The sequence below is a fragment of the Mauremys reevesii genome, linkage group 26 (assembly GCF_016161935.1).
Source record: "Mauremys reevesii isolate NIE-2019 linkage group 26, ASM1616193v1, whole genome shotgun sequence".
Taxonomy (NCBI): Eukaryota; Metazoa; Chordata; order Testudines; family Geoemydidae; genus Mauremys; species Mauremys reevesii.
Window position 1 is genome coordinate 5,671,895 of NC_052648.1, and position 17,209 is coordinate 5,689,103.

Genomic DNA, 17,209 nt, shown 5'->3' on the forward strand with positions numbered 1-17,209 from the left:
CCTCCCTCTGGCTCCCAGAGGCCCCGCCCTCAAGCCTCTCAGCAGCTCCGCCCTTCACTCCTCTCCCGCCCCGAGTCGCAGCGGCTCCGCCTCATCTCGATCCGCGTTTCCGCCAGTCCCACCGCGAGCCCTTTTCGTGCCTGCTCGGCTGCCGTAGCCGCGCCGTGCGTCGCCCCCGGCCGGGCGGGGCGGCGTGGCGGGCGGGGAAAGATGGCGGAGGCTTCCCCGCAGCCGGGGCGGTATTTCTGCCACTGCTGCGCGGCCGAGATCGCTCCGCGCCTGCCGGTGAGGAGGGCGCCGCGGCCTGAGCTGGGGGGCGGCCGGGCAGTTGGTGAGGGGGAGGCCGGGGGGGGCCCGGGCTAGCTGGGGGCGGGGGCTGAGAGGGGTCGCTGGGGGCAGCGGCCTGGGGAGGGTGAGTGATAAGACGGGGAGCTGGGGCCATGGGGAGAAGTGGGGGCAGAAAGGGGGCCGGGATCGGGGGTTGAGGGGTTGGGGTGGGGGGGCGGGGAGGGTGTAAAGGATCCCCTAGGCTGGGGGGGGAAGGGAGGCTGTACTGGGCGGGGTTTGGGGAAGCCAGTCTGGGAGGGTGATGGGCTCTGTGCTGGGGAAGGCGGGGAGTTTCTAGCCTGCTGGGCATCCCCTTGCCCGTCCTGGGTTGGAAGATAGCAAAGGGGATTGGGGGCTCTTGGGTGGGGAGCAGGAGGGTGAAGGGGACCCCCCCCATGTTCTGGGGTAGTGGGGAAGACTGGGATTCTGCTGACTGTTAAACTGCGAGGCGGTGGCTGTCCCCACACACCCTACCCCCAGGCTTTCGAACTGGGACAACTCGACTGGGAGGGTGACTTCAATGTTTCAAGGTAACATACGCTGCAAAACGTTTGATTGAAAGATGCACCCACCCCAGCGCTCCCTAGACCAAATACCCAGAGGGTCTGTCTCCTGGCACCTATCCATGCCTCTGGGTTTTTCTTGCCCCCCTGCCTTCATTTAGGTGGAGGGAGAGGTTCTAAGTGACATTCTTCCAAATTAAAGGTGTGTGCTTTCTAGTCTATGTGCACCAGAAAAACCCCAAACAAAAACCTAGGGGGTGTGAGAGAGTTCCTCCAATTATCAGGAAGATTTTCTGTTAGCAGTCAGTGGAGAAAAGCGGAGTGTAACCCCTAGAGAAAGTAATGCTTTGGAATGTAAGAATGGGCAATCATGAGGCAAACACAATAATTTCACTGTCCAGTGCAGGACTGTTTCTTACACTCACTGTAGTGCTTTAACAGTGTGCTTTAACCTCCAACTAAAATGCCCATGCATCCTTACTTGTTAGGAGACAAACACCCTCCCCCCATAATGGTGAGAATAAAGTGCTGATTATCGTCATGAAAGTGACTTTGATAAAGTAACACGTTGGACCATGACTTGTAGGAAATCCAGCCAAGATGTGTTCTATTAATGAGTTGCCAAATGTCATTAGCCCATCAAGTTTGTTTTTGAAGTTAATGAGGTTTTCCCTTGATGCTGAGCCTTTATTTGTCCTGAAACTCTTAACATCATGCCAGGAAATTAATTGCAATAGAATTTCTATCTTTATTGAAATTCATTTGCTGATCTGGTGTACAATGAAAACTCAAGTTGTGCCATGAACTTGGTAGTAAGTGAGTTCCAGATATAATGCTTGACATTTTAGTAGAGTGCTTAGAGCTGAACATCTCAGGGTCCTTTAGACATGTTGCTAAATATTACTCCTGTATTACTGGGGAAATTGAGCCCTCAAACAGATTAAGAAATTTACCCAAGGTCATAAAAACACCAGTGCCAAGGTTGGAAATAGAACCCACTTCCCTACTCTAGCCATTAGACCATGAGGATTCTCGGTATTGTATTGTTTCTAGGGAAGTCTTTTTAAATTGTGTGCAACAGTAATCCAGTTTAATTCATATTTAAAAATCAACCCAGAGCTTCACTGTGTATTGTAAATGTGTGTTGCTGTCAACCGGTCTCTTTACTAGAGTAATTCACAGGGCTGTGAATGGTTGGTTGGTTGTGCTGGGCTACTTTGTCAAATCTTCCTTCTGCGTGTTCAAATCTATAGCATTTTATATAGTGATAAAGAGCACTTTTACCATGCCCTTTGGCCAGGGTTTTGGAAGGAGCAAAAGGAAGTTAGGTGTTCAGTTCTTATTAATTCAGTGGGAATTGGGTGCCTAACTCCCAGCTGTAAAGTCCGAGTTGCAGAATCCTACCAAAAACCTATCTTCTGTTAGGCTATATCTACACTACCACATTTGTCGGTACAGTGTAACTTGTGTCATTCAGGAGTGTGGAAAAAACCACCCCTCTGAGCGACGTAAGTTTCACCAACAGAAGCGCTGGTGTGGACAGTGCTATGTCGGCCGAAGAGCTTCTTCCGCCGACGTAACTACTACCTCTCTTTGGGGGTTGTTTAATTACGTTGATAGGAGAGCTGTGTCCCATCTGCATAGAGCGGCTACACAGGAGATCTTACAGCGGTGCAGCTGCATTGGTACAGTCCGGTGCTGTAAGCTTTCTAGGGTATACATAGCCTTGGTGAAGTGTAAGATTTTGAGATACACACGTCTCTTTTTCTGCCTCAGACCTGATGAAGAGCTCTGTGTAGCTTGAAAGCATGTAGTCTCCACCAACGGAACCTGGTCCCATAAAAGAGATTCCCTCACTCACCTTGTCCCTCTCCTATCCGCTACAACACCACTGCAAACTATCTTTCAGTGTCAGACTTTACACCTAGTGCCAGTAGACTGTGCAGAGGAGTGTTTCTGAAAATGAATTAGAGGAAAGTTCACAAGTTTTTTATATTTTGAGGGTGTCTAGATTAGTCTAGTAATTGTAACAGGTTGCCGAGAAGGCTGTCAAATGATTTTTAACTATAAAGCAAAATGTCTCCTTTAAATCAGTTGCTGTTCAGCTGCTCCTGTAGCATTGCTGTGATGCTTACTGTGAAAAGATTCTGCCTTTTCCCGATGTTTTTGAAACCTCCCAAAGTTACAAAAATACTAGTTTTGTTGTTTTTTGTTTGGTAAATACGCTCCTACATCTCAGTCTGTGTCTGATTTAGCTTTAAGGTAAATATTACATTATGAATGCTCCTCAGGATGTGATCTTTGTCTGTGAACAACAGCTGCTAAAACCTTCCAGTGCACACTGATGCTTGATTCTCCGTGTGTGTGTGAGAGAGAGAGAGAGAGAATATACCTGGTTAACCCTTTATATGGACAAGATTTTTTTAGGTGTGACTATCAAACACTATATTTTATTTTCTAGTCTGATTATGTTGTAACGGACATTTTTAACCACAGCTTCAGACTCACTAACTGGATGTCATTTTCTTTCACGTGTGACAGCAGGGATTCCCCTGATATTTCGACAAACTACTGTTGAACTGGGAGGTTAACGTTTTTGTTAAAGCACGTTTAGCCTGCAGGCTTTAATTTGAGCATCCAGCTTTCCAGATAACTCCTCAATTCAGTGGCTATTTGGTGAAAACTTTGCTGGCTGTTATTTTAAAATCAGGAAAGAGAATGTTTATAGCAAGATTTTCTAGATACGCCACCTTAGACTTATGTCAGGCACTGGTTCATAAACTAACCAAGGACAGGGCTGGTTGTTGCTTGAATGGAAGACCTTGAGGAAATCCAGCGTGGTGATGCAGCTGGTGGCACTCATCTTTCTGAGTCAGCAACTGGAAGTGCCGTTTCTGAGGCCTTTAATCTTTGGTCCCATTAGAGATTCCATAGTGCTTTCAAAACGTGCTGAAGATAGATTTCTTGACCAGATTCCAGCTTAGGTAATTAGTCCACCTACCTACAGTTCTTCCTACAATGTTATGTTGCTGCGTTCTTTTAAACACCTGCTGTTTCACTGCTGGGATACCTGCACTTGAGCAGTGGGTGAAATGAACCCTTTGTAGAGCTGATGCGTTTCTCACCGGGTTGAAAGAATTGGATTTATATTTTACATTTATATACAATTTAAGAGCTAAAAGGCTGATATGCTCCTGCTAACTACTCTTGAGCTTTGAGAGGGTGGATAGGGAATTTGTTGGTTGTCACCCCTCCCTCCCCGGCAAAATATTTCCTCCCAGATATATTGGTCACTAGCCTTGTGTAATATGCAAAGTTGGGTTTCCTATAACAATTGGAGCAATCCTTTTGGTGGTGAACGCAACAGTTGTCTGTCTCCTAACATACCTCAATGCTGAAAATCCAGGCCCAGTTGATTGATGCTCAAGAAGCTAGTTGTTTCAGAGGTCCAAATCAGGTAGGTCACTCTTATTGACAGCAAACTAAGTCGCCGGAATGGAACTGGCACTGCATGTGTTACAAAAGGAAAGAGTCTAACAGTTTGAGGAGCCGCAAACTTTGGCAATTGTGCTGTTCCAGCTGCAAAAGAATTTGCTGATTGCTGTATTCAGAACTGCCTGTTGGCAGAATTATTTCCCTCTAATAGGAAAGCTGAGAGGAGCAAATCACTTGCTTCTCTTGTTCAGGCTCACAGTACTGAGCATGGAAAGCAAGAGATTGGTTTTGTAAATTCTTATCCGAGTGGGGCATTGATGGAAATTGAGGACATTGGCTGAAGTTTATTTCAAAGGGAGAGAGACTGATGCAGTTTTTTGTACACTCCTGCCCCTGTGAGGCATTTGGGTTAGGTAGGAACACATCTGAAATACAAGTTGCGGGTAGGTTGTAGAAACATGACTGCAAATCTAAAGAGAGTTCCGTGGGGGAGAGGAGGCAGCTGCATCTGTTAAATGGTATTCAGGGGCAGTGCCTACAGATGGGTAGTGTCTTGCTGACTCCTTATTCTCTTGAACAGAGACAAGATCAAATGGATTTCGGGTGTTGCTGTGCACAGTTAGGGTCTTGCAATGTTTTTTTCCCCCATGGCCTGGGGAGGAATTGCAAACTTCTTAGCAGGGTGAACACAGGCCACTTGCATCCTGTTCCTTTTGGGAATCGGGTAGCTCGGCTCCTAAGTGGAATATCTTTGGGCTTGACTACACTGACCCCAGGGTTTGGACTAAAAGGGTGTGAATAGCAGAGCGCACCAAAGTGCTGTGCTGTAACTGCCCCCGTGTGGGCGCTTCGGGTGCAAACGTAAAGATCCCAAGTTCACACTAATTTAGTCCTCTTGGACTTGGGACCTTTAAATTCATGCCTGCAGCATCCACAGCACAGAACTTTGGTAGTCACTGCTATTCATACCACCGTAGTTCAAGCTGCGGGTTAATGTAGATGTGCCTTATGTTCTAGTCCAGGGGCAGGCAACCTATGGCACGCGTGCTGAAGGCAGCCCGTGAGCTGATTTCCAGTGGCACTCACACTGCCCGAGTCCTGGCCACCGGTCCGGGGGGCTCTGCATTTTAATTTAATTTTAAATGAAGCTTCTTAAACATGTTAAAAACCTTCTTTACTTTACATACAACAATAGCTTAGTTCTATATTATAGACTTATAGAAAGAGACCTTCTAAAAACGTTAAAATGTATGACTGGCACACGAAACCTTAAATCAGAGTGAATAAGTGAAGACTCGGCCCAGCACTTCTGAAAGGTTGCTGACCCCTGTTCTAGTGGGTGTGACAGTCCTGAAAGTAAAAGTGGTAGGGGAAGCAGCATCTGCATTTTTTGAAAAGATAAACTCAGATAAGCCAGCTATCAATATCAGTGGAATTAGCAAATTCCACTTAGGGTAGGCAAAATATAAATGACCAAAGTGTCCTGTTGGGTTCAAACTGGGCACGGTACACTTCACTTCCTCTCTTCAGCTGCACTGTATTGTAAAGCATTGTTGTGAGCAGTTATTTGTGGGGGCTCATTTTAGTGACAAGTGATTCCTTCATATAATTTAAGCCCTTTGAGTTTCTTCTGTCTCAAAGGGCCAATCGAATCATCAATAGTCAGTAAACATAAACACTTCACTAAAGCTGGGACTAAATGAGAAAAGCCGGTGTGGAAGACCCTTCCCCTGAGAAGGACTCCTGATTCTGAACATGCAGTCTGTGTGAGCTTTATAAAAAATCCGGGCTTTAATTTGGAGCGATAGAGGTAGATGGAACGAGCTTTCTCTAATGAGCATGCAGAGTGGGAGGTTATTTTAGTGTTTGTGTTGCAGAATGACCCTCTTATGTCTCCTTGAAGCCTCCACTGGAATAGCTACACTGCAATTATAAACCCATGGCAGGCCCATGCCAGCTGGCTGGGGCTGTGAGGCTTCTAAACTGTGGTGTAGACATCTGGGTTCTGGCTGGAGCCCAGGCTCTAGGACCCTGCAAGGTGGGAGGGTCCCAGAGCTCGGGGCTGCAGCCAGAGACCCAACGTCTACACCACAGTTAAACAGCCTCTCAGCCCCAGCCCCACATGCCTGAGTCAGCTGGGTTGTCTAATTGCAGTGTCGACATACCCTGGGTGGTGAAAAATCCCAGCTCTTGTTAGTAATTGTTTTCCTCTTAGTTTTTCCTGACATGATAATTGGCAGTAACTGTAACTCCACATTGTTTCTCTTTCATTCTGACAGTTTGTCCTCTAGAAGCCATTTGAAAATCAACACGTACGCGTGCTGCCTTGCCAGGAAATCCAGTGGTTTTGCTTTCACTTCACCTGTGACTACATCAAGATCTGTCTTCTTCCTAATGCTCTGTCTGGGCCGGGGGTTAACCAGTGTTATCTGAACCATTTTTAAACCATGCTCCAAACAGTTTCAGGCTTAAGTTTGTCTGGCCAGTGTGTGATGAAGGCCCAAGTTCCCTCTAAGCTGTGCGTCCACATGGCTGCGCAGCAGGCTATCAAGGGTCTGCTGCGGCAAGAGAGGGCTGGGGGGAGTCCGCTCTCCCCCCTCGGGGCAGCCTGCACCCCAAACCCCTCATCCCCAGCCCCACCCCAGAGCCCACACCCCCAGTCTAAGCCCTCACCTCCCTGCACCCCAACCCTCTGCCCCAGCCCTGAGCCCCCTCCCACACGCCAAACCCCTCGGCCCCACCCCCGCCACACATCACTTCCATATTGGTGCACATAACCAAATTCATTCCGCACATGGATGTAAAAAATTAGAGGGAACACTGGCATACGTTAATGGTTTTAAAACTGTTATAAAGGGTGCTTGACTTTCTGTGGTCTGTAGTCTAATCTCGGCATAACAGAATGCTTTTAAAACATGATTTGATAACAGTTGTACCCTGTTCCTACTGACTAGGGAAATTGTTATGCCTGAAATGGTTTTACGCAGCATTTAAAACTGGTTCATGTAATACAGTGTGGATAGAGAAGGATGTAGCCATGTGTCTGTGCCCCATGAGTCTGTTAAGTAGAGATTCTTTTTACAAAAAGGTGAGAAACAAGCATGGAATTCTGGGATTTGTAGCCTTCCGTCATCAACGGCACAAAGTCAGTCCAGCCAGAATTCATGAAATCTTCCCACTTGCTATCAGAAACTAAAAAATGCTCCAGAAAGTGTGAGGTAGAAAGGCTGTCTATTATATTTGTAGTTAATCCTGCTCTACCTGGGGAAGGATAATAAGAGTGAGGTTATGAAGTTTGGAATTTTCTCTGGAATTGTTAACTTCACGTATTGTTACATGTTGGTCCTCATTGTGAAAGTTGGTGTGGCCTGCACGATGAAGACCCATTTCTAGTTAGTCCCCTTAAATATGAATAATTTGAGCCCGGTGTTACATGGGGCTGCAGTGCTATATGTCCTACCATATCTAATCCATAAAGATGGCTTCCTCCTTCTCCAGGACTCAGAGCTCCTGCTTGTCGCCAGAGTGGCTCAAAACAGTGAATACTTAAAGCATGGTGGACCTTGGGGAGTGGCGCACTGCCTGACTTCACCTCTTAGTTTATAGAGTATTATTCTGTGCGCACAGTCAGGTTTTCTGTGCCTTATGCCTGTTGGCTAGCTGTAACATCCATCCTTGAGACGGGAACGCAGGGTTTTTCTCCATTTCTCCATATGGAAGATACGATCTGTAACTATTTTCTAGCACCTGCGTTTCTCATGTAGTTTTTCTCTTCTATAGGATTATATTTGCCCAAGGTGTGAATCTGGTTTTATTGAAGAACTTCCGGAGGAGCCCAGGTAATGTGCTGTTCCTGAAGGATATTGTGAACGTTAACTTGGAATCTTCTCTGTTCTGTTTCCTTTTCCTGGGGTGGGAGGTGTTACAAACTAAAGGGACCAGTTGGACAACCTCTAACAATATTTATTTTTTCTCAGTGAAAACCTGCTTGGTTTTTCCAAAGTTGTAACATACTTAACTCACACACAGTCTATGTCCACAACCATGTTTCCGAACCATGACGGTTGGAAGCCTGACATCCTGGCTAGTGACCTGTGGACATTCAGAGAACTTCCTGCAGTTTTGACGGGACTTTCTCTGTCCTGTGCTGATGGGCTGCTTGCTCCAAACCTCTCTTCCCCACAGTCTCTTCATCTTAGCTTCACTCCATACCTTCTCTTCTCCCATGCCTTAACCCCTCATCCCCCTGCCCTTTTCTTTCCTTTTAACTGATCCACTGCTAACTAACCCCCCCACCCTCCCAAAAACCATCCACCAGGCAATTTAAAATCCCATTTGCTGCCATCATGTTGTTTACTCTGCTTGTATGTGCTACCTCTTCCCCCGCCCTGCGTCTGTCTTGTCTAGTTAGGTTGTAAGCTCTTCAGGGCAGGACCGTGTACTGTTCTGTGTTGCAGGGTGCCCAGCATAATCGTGCCCTTATCTTGGTTGGTCCTTGGGCACGACCAAAATATACATATTAATTTAAATGAAATAATAAGCACGACAGTAGCTGATTTCTGTCAGTTTTTCTGCTATGTAGACAATAGCATCTAGCTGTGGGTTAATCGGGGGTGACTCCCCCCTCCCCCCGAAATCTGAGAGAGCATATGATGTCCCAGAGGCCACTGTGAAGAAACACCCACTATTCCAGGGGTTCTTAAACTGGGGGTCGGGACCCCTCAGGGGGTCGTGGGGTTATTACATGGGGGGTCGCAAGCTGACAGCCTCCACCCCAAACCCCGCTTTGCCTCCAGCATTTATGTGGTGTTAAATGTATTAAAAAGTGTTTTTCATTTATAAGGGGGGGTCGCACTCAGAGGCTTGCTATGTGAAAGGGGTCACCAGTACAAAAATTAGAGAACCACTGCACTGCCCCATACACGCAGCAGGAAGCAGTGATACCCACACAGTTATACAGAATGTGATCAGGATGTGGTTGTAAAAAATGCTTTAATGTGTGGACACGCTGACCAGTTTTGGCTGTAATGGTGCGTTTGCCAGTGCAGGTTACACGTAATGTGATTCTTGGTCTTGACTTGCAGAGAGAGTAGCCTTGAGGTTTAAACAATGCAAGGTGACAAGACGTTAAAGAAGTTCACTTGTTTGTTCTTAAACGTGTAAGTAAGTCTCTGCCTATGTCAACTGTGTCAAATGCGCATTAGTTATTCCTTTGGATTGCAGTAGGTTTTCTAAACCTGTGCAGAGGCATCGCTCCATGATTCACCAAATCATTGGTGAAAGGCAGCATTGTCTGGTAGATGGAGCTAGAAATCATTCCTAGCTAATCCTAGCTCTGAGAGTGACTTGCTGTGACCTTGGTAGAGTCACTCAGGCGCTCTAAACTTCAGTTTACTCTGCTGTAAAACCAAGATAACACTTAGCACACGCATGAGCCATGAGGAGTAACGTTCATACAGCTCTTTGAAAGCATAGCGCTATGTATTGTTAATAGTTCTCTTGTAATAATTTGCTAACTCATATTCTCTGACTGGTCATGTGATTTTGCAGTGCAGAAAAGAGGACTGGTTCTGATGAGTGGGTTTGCAACAGCAGCATTAAGCATGTTTGCATCGTTGTGATGTTGGCATCCTAAATCTTACCCTCGTGGTGCTCTCGAGAACGTAGCTGAGTTGCCTAGGGGTGGAGTGGGTAGAGAAATGCTTGGCTGATGGAACAGGTGGGTCTTCCCTAGCAAAGTTACTGTTCTGCAGCTTCATGAGAGGTGCACAAGGCAATCAACAAGAGGGGGGAAAGGTCTGAGTATTCAGGGAAGTAAGGAACAGCAAGAAAAAAAATTACACGAGCAATTGTGGTGGAAAACAGCAGCTGCTGAGAAAATCATGTGTTGCCTGTGAAGTGGTTTTGCACAACTCGTAAACTGGTGTGCTGTCTGCCCCTCCCGAGAGCCCATCCCTTGCTTCCCTCTGCTGCAAAAGGCTTTCCATCGACCCCGCGCCGTCGCGAGTCAGCATTTCTGAGGCTAACCGATGCTGTTCGCTCTTCTCAGGAATGCCGAGAATGGTTCCAGCTCTTCCGCATCGACCAGCGATCAGAGCAGGCATCCATTCGAGGTGAGTAATAGCAGCTCCCCATCCCCTGCTAGATTTCCCTTTTTTCTTGCCATTGAATCTGAATGTTTTCCATGGGCAGATCATTTGATGATGTCCCCTGGATTCTGTCAAAGTTTGGGGGCAAATATCATCCAACGCCGCTTCTAGAACTCTCTAAATACGCCATTCTTCTCAGTGGACAGCTGAGTATCCCCAGGTCCCGCTGCTGTTAGGGGGAGCCAGGCTGTGGTATATTGACCTGTTTACTGGGCATGCTGTGGTCACCGTTTAAAGCAGGGGTGGGCAAACTCTTTGGCCCGAGGGCCACATTGGGGTTGCAAAACTGTATGGAGGGCTGGGTAGGGAAGGCTGTGCCACCCCAAACAGCCTGGCCCCCGCCCCCCATCCGACACCTCACAGTTTCCACCCCCCCCCTCAGAACCTCCGACCCGTCCACACACACACCCCCGCTCCTTGTCCCCTGATCGCCCCCAGGACCCCACCCCCTATCCAACCCCCCTGCTCCCAGACCCCTGACTGCGCTGACCCCTATCCACATCCCCTGACAGGCCCCCCGGGACTCCCACGCTTATCCGACGCCCCCGTCAGCCCCCCAGAACCTCCGCCCCATCCAATCCCCTGACAGCCCCCCCCAACCTCCCACCCCTTATCCAACCCCCCGGCCCCCTTACCATGCTGCTCAGAACAGCATGTCTGGCAGCCGCGCCGCCCGGCTGAAGCTAGACACACTGCCGCTCTGCTCGGCAGGACCATGCAACCCCGCCGCCCAGAGCGCTGCCCGCGTGGTGGCATGGCTGTGGGGGAGGGGAGACAGTGAGGGAGGGGGTCAGGGGCTAGCCTCCCTGACTGGGAGCGCAAGGGCCAGGCAGGACAGTCCCACGGGCCGTAGTTTGCCCACCTCTGGTTTAAAGAGTCAGCAGTTCGCCTCAGTGCCCCACAGCGGTATCAGAAAAATCATGGTTATTTCCTAAATATAATCTCAGCCGATGCCGTCTGCTCATTGCAGTGCTGCTTCTCAGCACAGAGCCCTCCGCTGTGATGCTGGAGGCGGTCTGCAGAGTCTGGCTCTGTCTCATCACAGAGGCCTTTGTTGGAACCTGAATATTGTTGTTAGAAGTAAAAGCTCGTGCCCTGTGCCCAATCTGCCTTGAACTCTCTTCACTACAGAACGTGGATCAGCACTTATTCACCTTGCCACAGGGCTATGGCCAGTTCGCCTTCGGGATTTTTGATGACAGCTTTGAGTTTCCTGCCTTTGGGTCCAGTGGCCAATCTGAAGACAACAGGGACTCCGAGAACCGGCGGGAGAGAGAACACCAGTCTCGGCACAGATATGGCGCAAGGCAGCCCCGAGCCCGTCTCACTGCGCGGCGTGCCACTGGCAGGCACGAGGGAGTCCCGACTCTGGAAGGGTGAGAAGTGCTTTCTAGTGCTCTGCTCAGTGACCAGGGCTTGGTTTTCTTTTTAATGTGGTTTAGCTGAGAACCATAACGTTTGTATTATCCATTCACGAGGACTAGTCCCTCACTAAAAACTTCCTGGGTCGAGTTCTTCTCCTTCACAGATGTCTTACTTTCCATGCAAACAACTGCTTTTGGGAGATTAAATTTCAGCCAGACTAGAACCCTCATCAAGCCTGTATCTTGAGTGAAATTGACTTGCTGGCCGTGGTTTACCTGTACTGTACAATAGGTCATACCACAAAGAAGGGAATATACCTAGAAGCTTTTAACTAAAAGATGCCCTAGTCTGAGTAAGCATCTGTCTGCCCTGATTCTTTTCCTTTTGGCAAAGCAGCGTGAAACCCAGCTGATGTGTCCGATTGCTGGTGAATTTCTCCGCTCCTTGCAATCGGCAGTTGGAAATGCTGCTGCCTCCCAGGCCTATGCTAGAGAGTAGGATTGATTTTTTCTCTACGTACATCCCAGAGACACTGTCCACTTCCCACCTTTGTGTAGGAAAATGTTCCTCTCTGAATAAAATCCTTCGACTTCCCCTGTGGCGAGAAATAAGTAGTCACTAGGATGCAGTTGCATCTTAAGCCGGATACTGTGCCTTACCTTTCGTTCCCCCTGCTGGTACCACAGTATTTCCTAGCCACTCTGGGCTTCTGGGCTGTTTGTGGGATTTAGTGGATCCTAGTAGTTCTTTGATCTTGATTTTGCTGTCTTTCAGAATTATACAGCAGCTGGTCAATGGCATTATTGCACCTACAACAATACCAAACCTAGGACTAGGCCCTTGGTGAGTTGGAGTTACGGGTTCCTCTACCTAAAGGTCTGGTTGTGTGTAGTCCCAGTGGAGACTAAAACCCTGTTGTCTTTATTCTTAAAGGGGAGTCTTGCATTCGAATCCAATGGACTATGCCTGGGGTGCCAATGGCTTGGATGCAATTATTACACAGGTAAAACTGGCACCTGTTCTATGTGTCTGCCACTGGGGGTTGCTCATGTGCAGTGGTTGGTACTGGAATGGAGCCCTTTCTCTAAGGGTATGGCTACACTACCCGCCAGATTGGCAGGTAGTGATCGATCTATCGGGGATCAATGTATCACGTCTCATCTAGACGCGATACATCGATTCCCCAGACGCACTCCCCGTCAACTCCGGAACTCCACCAAGGAGAGAGGCGGCGTCGACAGGGGAGTGGTGGCCGTCGATCCCGCGCCGCAAGGATGCAAATTAAGTCGATCTAAGATACGTCGACTTCATCTACGCTATTCTCGTAGCTGAAGTTGCGTATCTTAGATCGATTTCTCTCCCCCCATCCCCCTATAGTGTAGACCAGGCCTAAGAATCTACCCTTCTCCCTTCCACAGAGGGGTATTCCTCATGCTGCCTGATAACAAAGGCACCCATTAAATTTGTGGCAGGAACAATGTTTTAAATTTAAAAACATTAAGAGGAAATAATTCCTGTAGCATGTGTTCGGCAAGTGGAATTCACTGCTGGAGAGTTCTAAGATGAATTGTCATGACTGGGGCATGGGTGGTCAGACCTAGTGGTTGGAGCAGGAATCAGGAATTAGGAAGCAGTCCAAAGCAGGCAGATCCCAGTTGCATGCACAACTTCCTGTTCCTGTGCTGGGTTTATATAGAAGTTGTGAACCAATCAGGACCTCCAGCATTCTGCCAATCAGATTCCAGGACTGGAGTCCTCTTCCAGGGGGCTTCTATTCCGGCAACTGCTAGCAGGTCCCTGGGTGGCAGGTTGGAACTTACTAGCTCCTAAGAGCCCTATGGACCAGGGTTCAAGACTCATGGTCCCACCGTCTATACGCATGTTAAATCTCATGCTGAGGGTTGTCAGCTGGTCCATTCGGAGGTCAGGATGGAATTTTTCTCCCCGATACGGCTCTGCAAAGGTGCCCAGCTCCATGATGGGGAATTAATATTTGAAGCATCAGGAGTTAGCCAGCAGTAAAAGCGGGGTACAGGTGACAGGACACTGTGTTACATGTCTCAATACCTTGGCCTAACAAATCCTATGTACCATCCAGCCGGTGTCGTTTTCCTGTACCATATGGCGTTTTGTCTTTCAGTTATTAAATCAATTTGAAAACACTGGCCCCCCTCCAGCAGACAAAGAGAAGATCCAAGCGCTCCCCACCGTTCAGATAACAGAGGAACACGTAGGTACGTCCCCTGCCTCCTCAGCGAGGAGTCCAACGAAGAGCTTTGCAAAGCTTTCATGTGGTTTTTCCCTTGGGATTTTCATGTTGGCTACTAATCTGTCGTAGGGCTAAAGAATTCCAGAGGCGGAACTAGGCACAGCTACCTCTCCTGCTCCTGCCTGAACGGAAGCAGTGTAAAGCTGATACGTTTGCAGTAGGCAGTTAACTGCCCCATCTTTAGCAGCTAATGTAGCTAGACGCATATAAACATTGGAGCCAGCATAGAAGTTGGACTGTCTCCGCCTCCCAAGGCTACAGCCTGTCTTGGAAATGAGAGGCCTTTACTATCTCCTGGGCATTGTCGCTTTTTAGGGGACTCTCGCACTGCTGTAGTGCCTCTGGCAGGAGTGGTGGCGTAGCACTGCCAGCAGCGTGCTTCCCACTGCACAGAGATCTGCTCAGGCCGCACCTGTTGCGTTGTTTTCATACCTGACCCAAACCTGGTGCTTGTAGTTGGGTCGTCCCATCGGTTTTGTTTCAGGTAGCAAGGCTCTCGCGTACGCTGTGCCGGACTCGGCCAGGAGCCCTACGCCGTCTGGTCTCCACCCCCGCACTCCACGCACCCCCCAGGAGGTTCTGTCCGTGCCACTGCTGGGTGCAAATGGTACATGACACATCGCACTCTGCTGGGGCTCCTTCCTACGGGACAGGGGAGCCCTGTCTGAGGCATGCCCCTGCAGGGAGCTCGGCTGCCTGGCAGCAGCTTCAGACAGCCCTAGTGCCCTTGGCTGCAGAGTTTCCTGGCAGGCAGGCAGGAGGGGAAGGAATGCAGCCCACCTGTCTGGCTAAGCCAGCATCATCCCACGCCTGCTGTGCTGTGATATCTGTATCCCACCCCTACCTGCACAGCAGCACAGTGTGGACTCCTGGTGCATTCCGAGCCTGCTCTCTGCATCCTGGTGCTGCCCGCCTTCCTGTTTGGGAGAAGTGCCCCTTCCATGGCAGAGCCGGGCCACTGTCTGCCGACTCCTTCAGCCACCTGCTGCCACCTCCACAGCTCTGGGGACAGGGAACTGGAGCCTTCCCTTGCTTCCTCAGAGTCCAAACCCGAGCGTGAGAGCGGCAAGTTCTTTTCGTGCCTGATCTGACACCTGTAGCCAGGTTCTGGTCTGGTTGCAAGCCTCTGCCACTGGCCCTTCTGGAAGGGCTGTAAGCAGCATTAGATGAGACAGCCGTAAAAATGCACCCGGTGGGGCTGCAGCTGTGTGAAATTCTCCTGAAACGGCCAGCGCTGGTGCAGCCACTGCGTGTAAACATCTCTTGGGAGCAGTGAATAGTGTTTGCTGGCTGGCAGACTTTGATTTTTAGTTTTTATACTATCTATTTTTAAGCATTTTTTTTTCCAGTTTTTATTGAGTTCAGTTTTCACAATGGTGGGAAATGATGGGAGGGATTGGACAATACTTATTTAATGACAGTATTAATTGAGAATCACAAAGTTAGTTTTATAATTGTTAAAATACAAATTGTCGACCTCACATGTCAAAATATACCAGGTACGTTTCCTTAACTCAAATTCTAATAGGTTCTCAAACAGCCTTTTTCTTTCTTTACCGGTGTGTAAATTTTGATGGTTGTTGATGGAAATATTTTTTTGTGGGTTTGTGTGTACAGTGACATTGACATTTAAAAATAAAAATCGAATCTTTCCAAGCCTGCACATGAAACACTGGCAGCAGCATGTTGTGGAAGGGGGTAAGAGAGAAAATATAGGTAAGGAAGGAGAGGAATTTGGGAATAAGGTGGAGAGATGCAGGCAGCTATCCCAAGTGGCAGAAGCTCGGGAGGCAGTAGCTTTCTCCCCAGTGCTAGGGAGACTGAGAAAGGCCAGTTGCCAGATGACCTAAGTCAGGAATAAAGAGGGTGAGTTAGGTTAGCTGGGGCGCGTCCGTGGCGAGTTTTCAAAGCTGGGCAGCTCTGACCGGATTTCTGAAATGGCAGCGCTCATTCCGCTCCCAAGTGGTGAATGAATGATACCCCGTCAGCCCTCTTGATTCTTAGCTTTGTGTTTTTTGTGACTCGCAGGTTCCGGGCTCGAGTGTCCTGTATGTAAAGAGGATTACACACTCGGTGAAAATGTCCGGCAATTACCCTGCAATCATCTATTCCACAACGGGTGTATAGTCCCTTGGCTGGAACAGGTTAGTTATACCAGCGTGCGGATCCCTTTGATGCAAGGGGAATATTATATACTCTGGACGTGTTCCATTATACGGTTCTTACTGGGAAATATTTCTATATCCTGATGATGCCTGAGCGTGAGCAGCCTTTTGCCTCTGAAGAAGGAGGCAGTCAGCAGCGGGACCGGCTGTTACTCGCACTGTTCCCGTGTCCTATGTCTAATCCTTTCTCTCTTGATTTTTTTTAATCTCCAAAGCACGACACATGCCCCGTGTGCCGGAAAAGTTTAAGTGGACAAAACACAGCCACGAATCCCCCAGGACTCACAGGGATGAATTTCTCCTCCTCCTCGTCTTCCTCTTCCTCCAGCTCTCCAAGTAATGAAAACTCGTCAAACAACTCATGAATCCTAGCCCAGCCCCGGCCCGCGTTCCCTGTCCATAGCCCTTCCTCCCTAGCCAACATAAGCAACTAAGGGCCTTCCGGAGCGGAGCAAGGGGGGGGACTGAAACCCAGCAATTCCCTCATGAGGCCCCTGGTTCTTCAGAGACGAGACACCTCAGTGGGGGGAAGTTCTCTGAATTCATCGCGTCGCCGCGTGGACTCTTAAAACTGCCGTGAAAGGCCGTTAAGCTTCACCAATTGGAAACCCAAGGTGCTGAGCGATTGGCTGCGACTCCAGCTGGGGGAAGGTGGCTTGTATGGTTTTGAGATTCCGCTCTTTATATTCTGCCCCCCCCCCCCCGCTCCTCCCTCCCTTATGCTTTGAAGTTTTGAACCTTTAAAATGACAATGTAACAAAATCTGGTTTGCGCCGAGGATTTCCAAGTGGGGAGGGCGAGTGAGGGTCGGGGAGTTGCCAGAGAAGATGTGAACTCTTGGAATAGACGAGCTATCCCTCCCTCCCTCCCCTCCCACAGTCCCTTTTTGTTTTCTTTATAACTTCACCCTTCTCATAGTCAACACCGAAAGGGTTTTTATAATTTTAAATTATTACTGCTGTTAAATAAATGGACATTTCAGCTCAACAAGAAGTT

The 17,209-nt window shown here is 48.6% G+C and overlaps 1 protein-coding gene across 2 annotated transcripts; it reads left to right on the plus strand.

Annotated features, from left to right (window-relative positions):
• Positions 1-4: 4 nt before the first annotated feature.
• Positions 5-17,203, plus strand: RNF126 (ring finger protein 126). Of its 2 annotated transcripts, XM_039516063.1 has the most exons (9): positions 5-285; positions 8,046-8,104; positions 10,315-10,378; positions 11,546-11,790; positions 12,554-12,622; positions 12,713-12,782; positions 13,920-14,013; positions 16,077-16,192; positions 16,429-17,203. In XM_039516063.1, exons 1-9 carry the CDS (start codon positions 211-213, stop codon positions 16,576-16,578), a joined length of 942 nt encoding a protein of 313 aa, XP_039371997.1. In that variant the 5' UTR covers positions 5-210; the 3' UTR covers positions 16,579-17,203. The 2 variants fall into 2 exon arrangements, with proteins under 2 accessions (XP_039371997.1, XP_039371998.1); XM_039516064.1 differs by lacking the exons at positions 5-285; positions 8,046-8,104 and adding an exon at positions 9,356-9,424.
• The last annotated feature ends 6 nt before the right edge of the window (positions 17,204-17,209 follow it).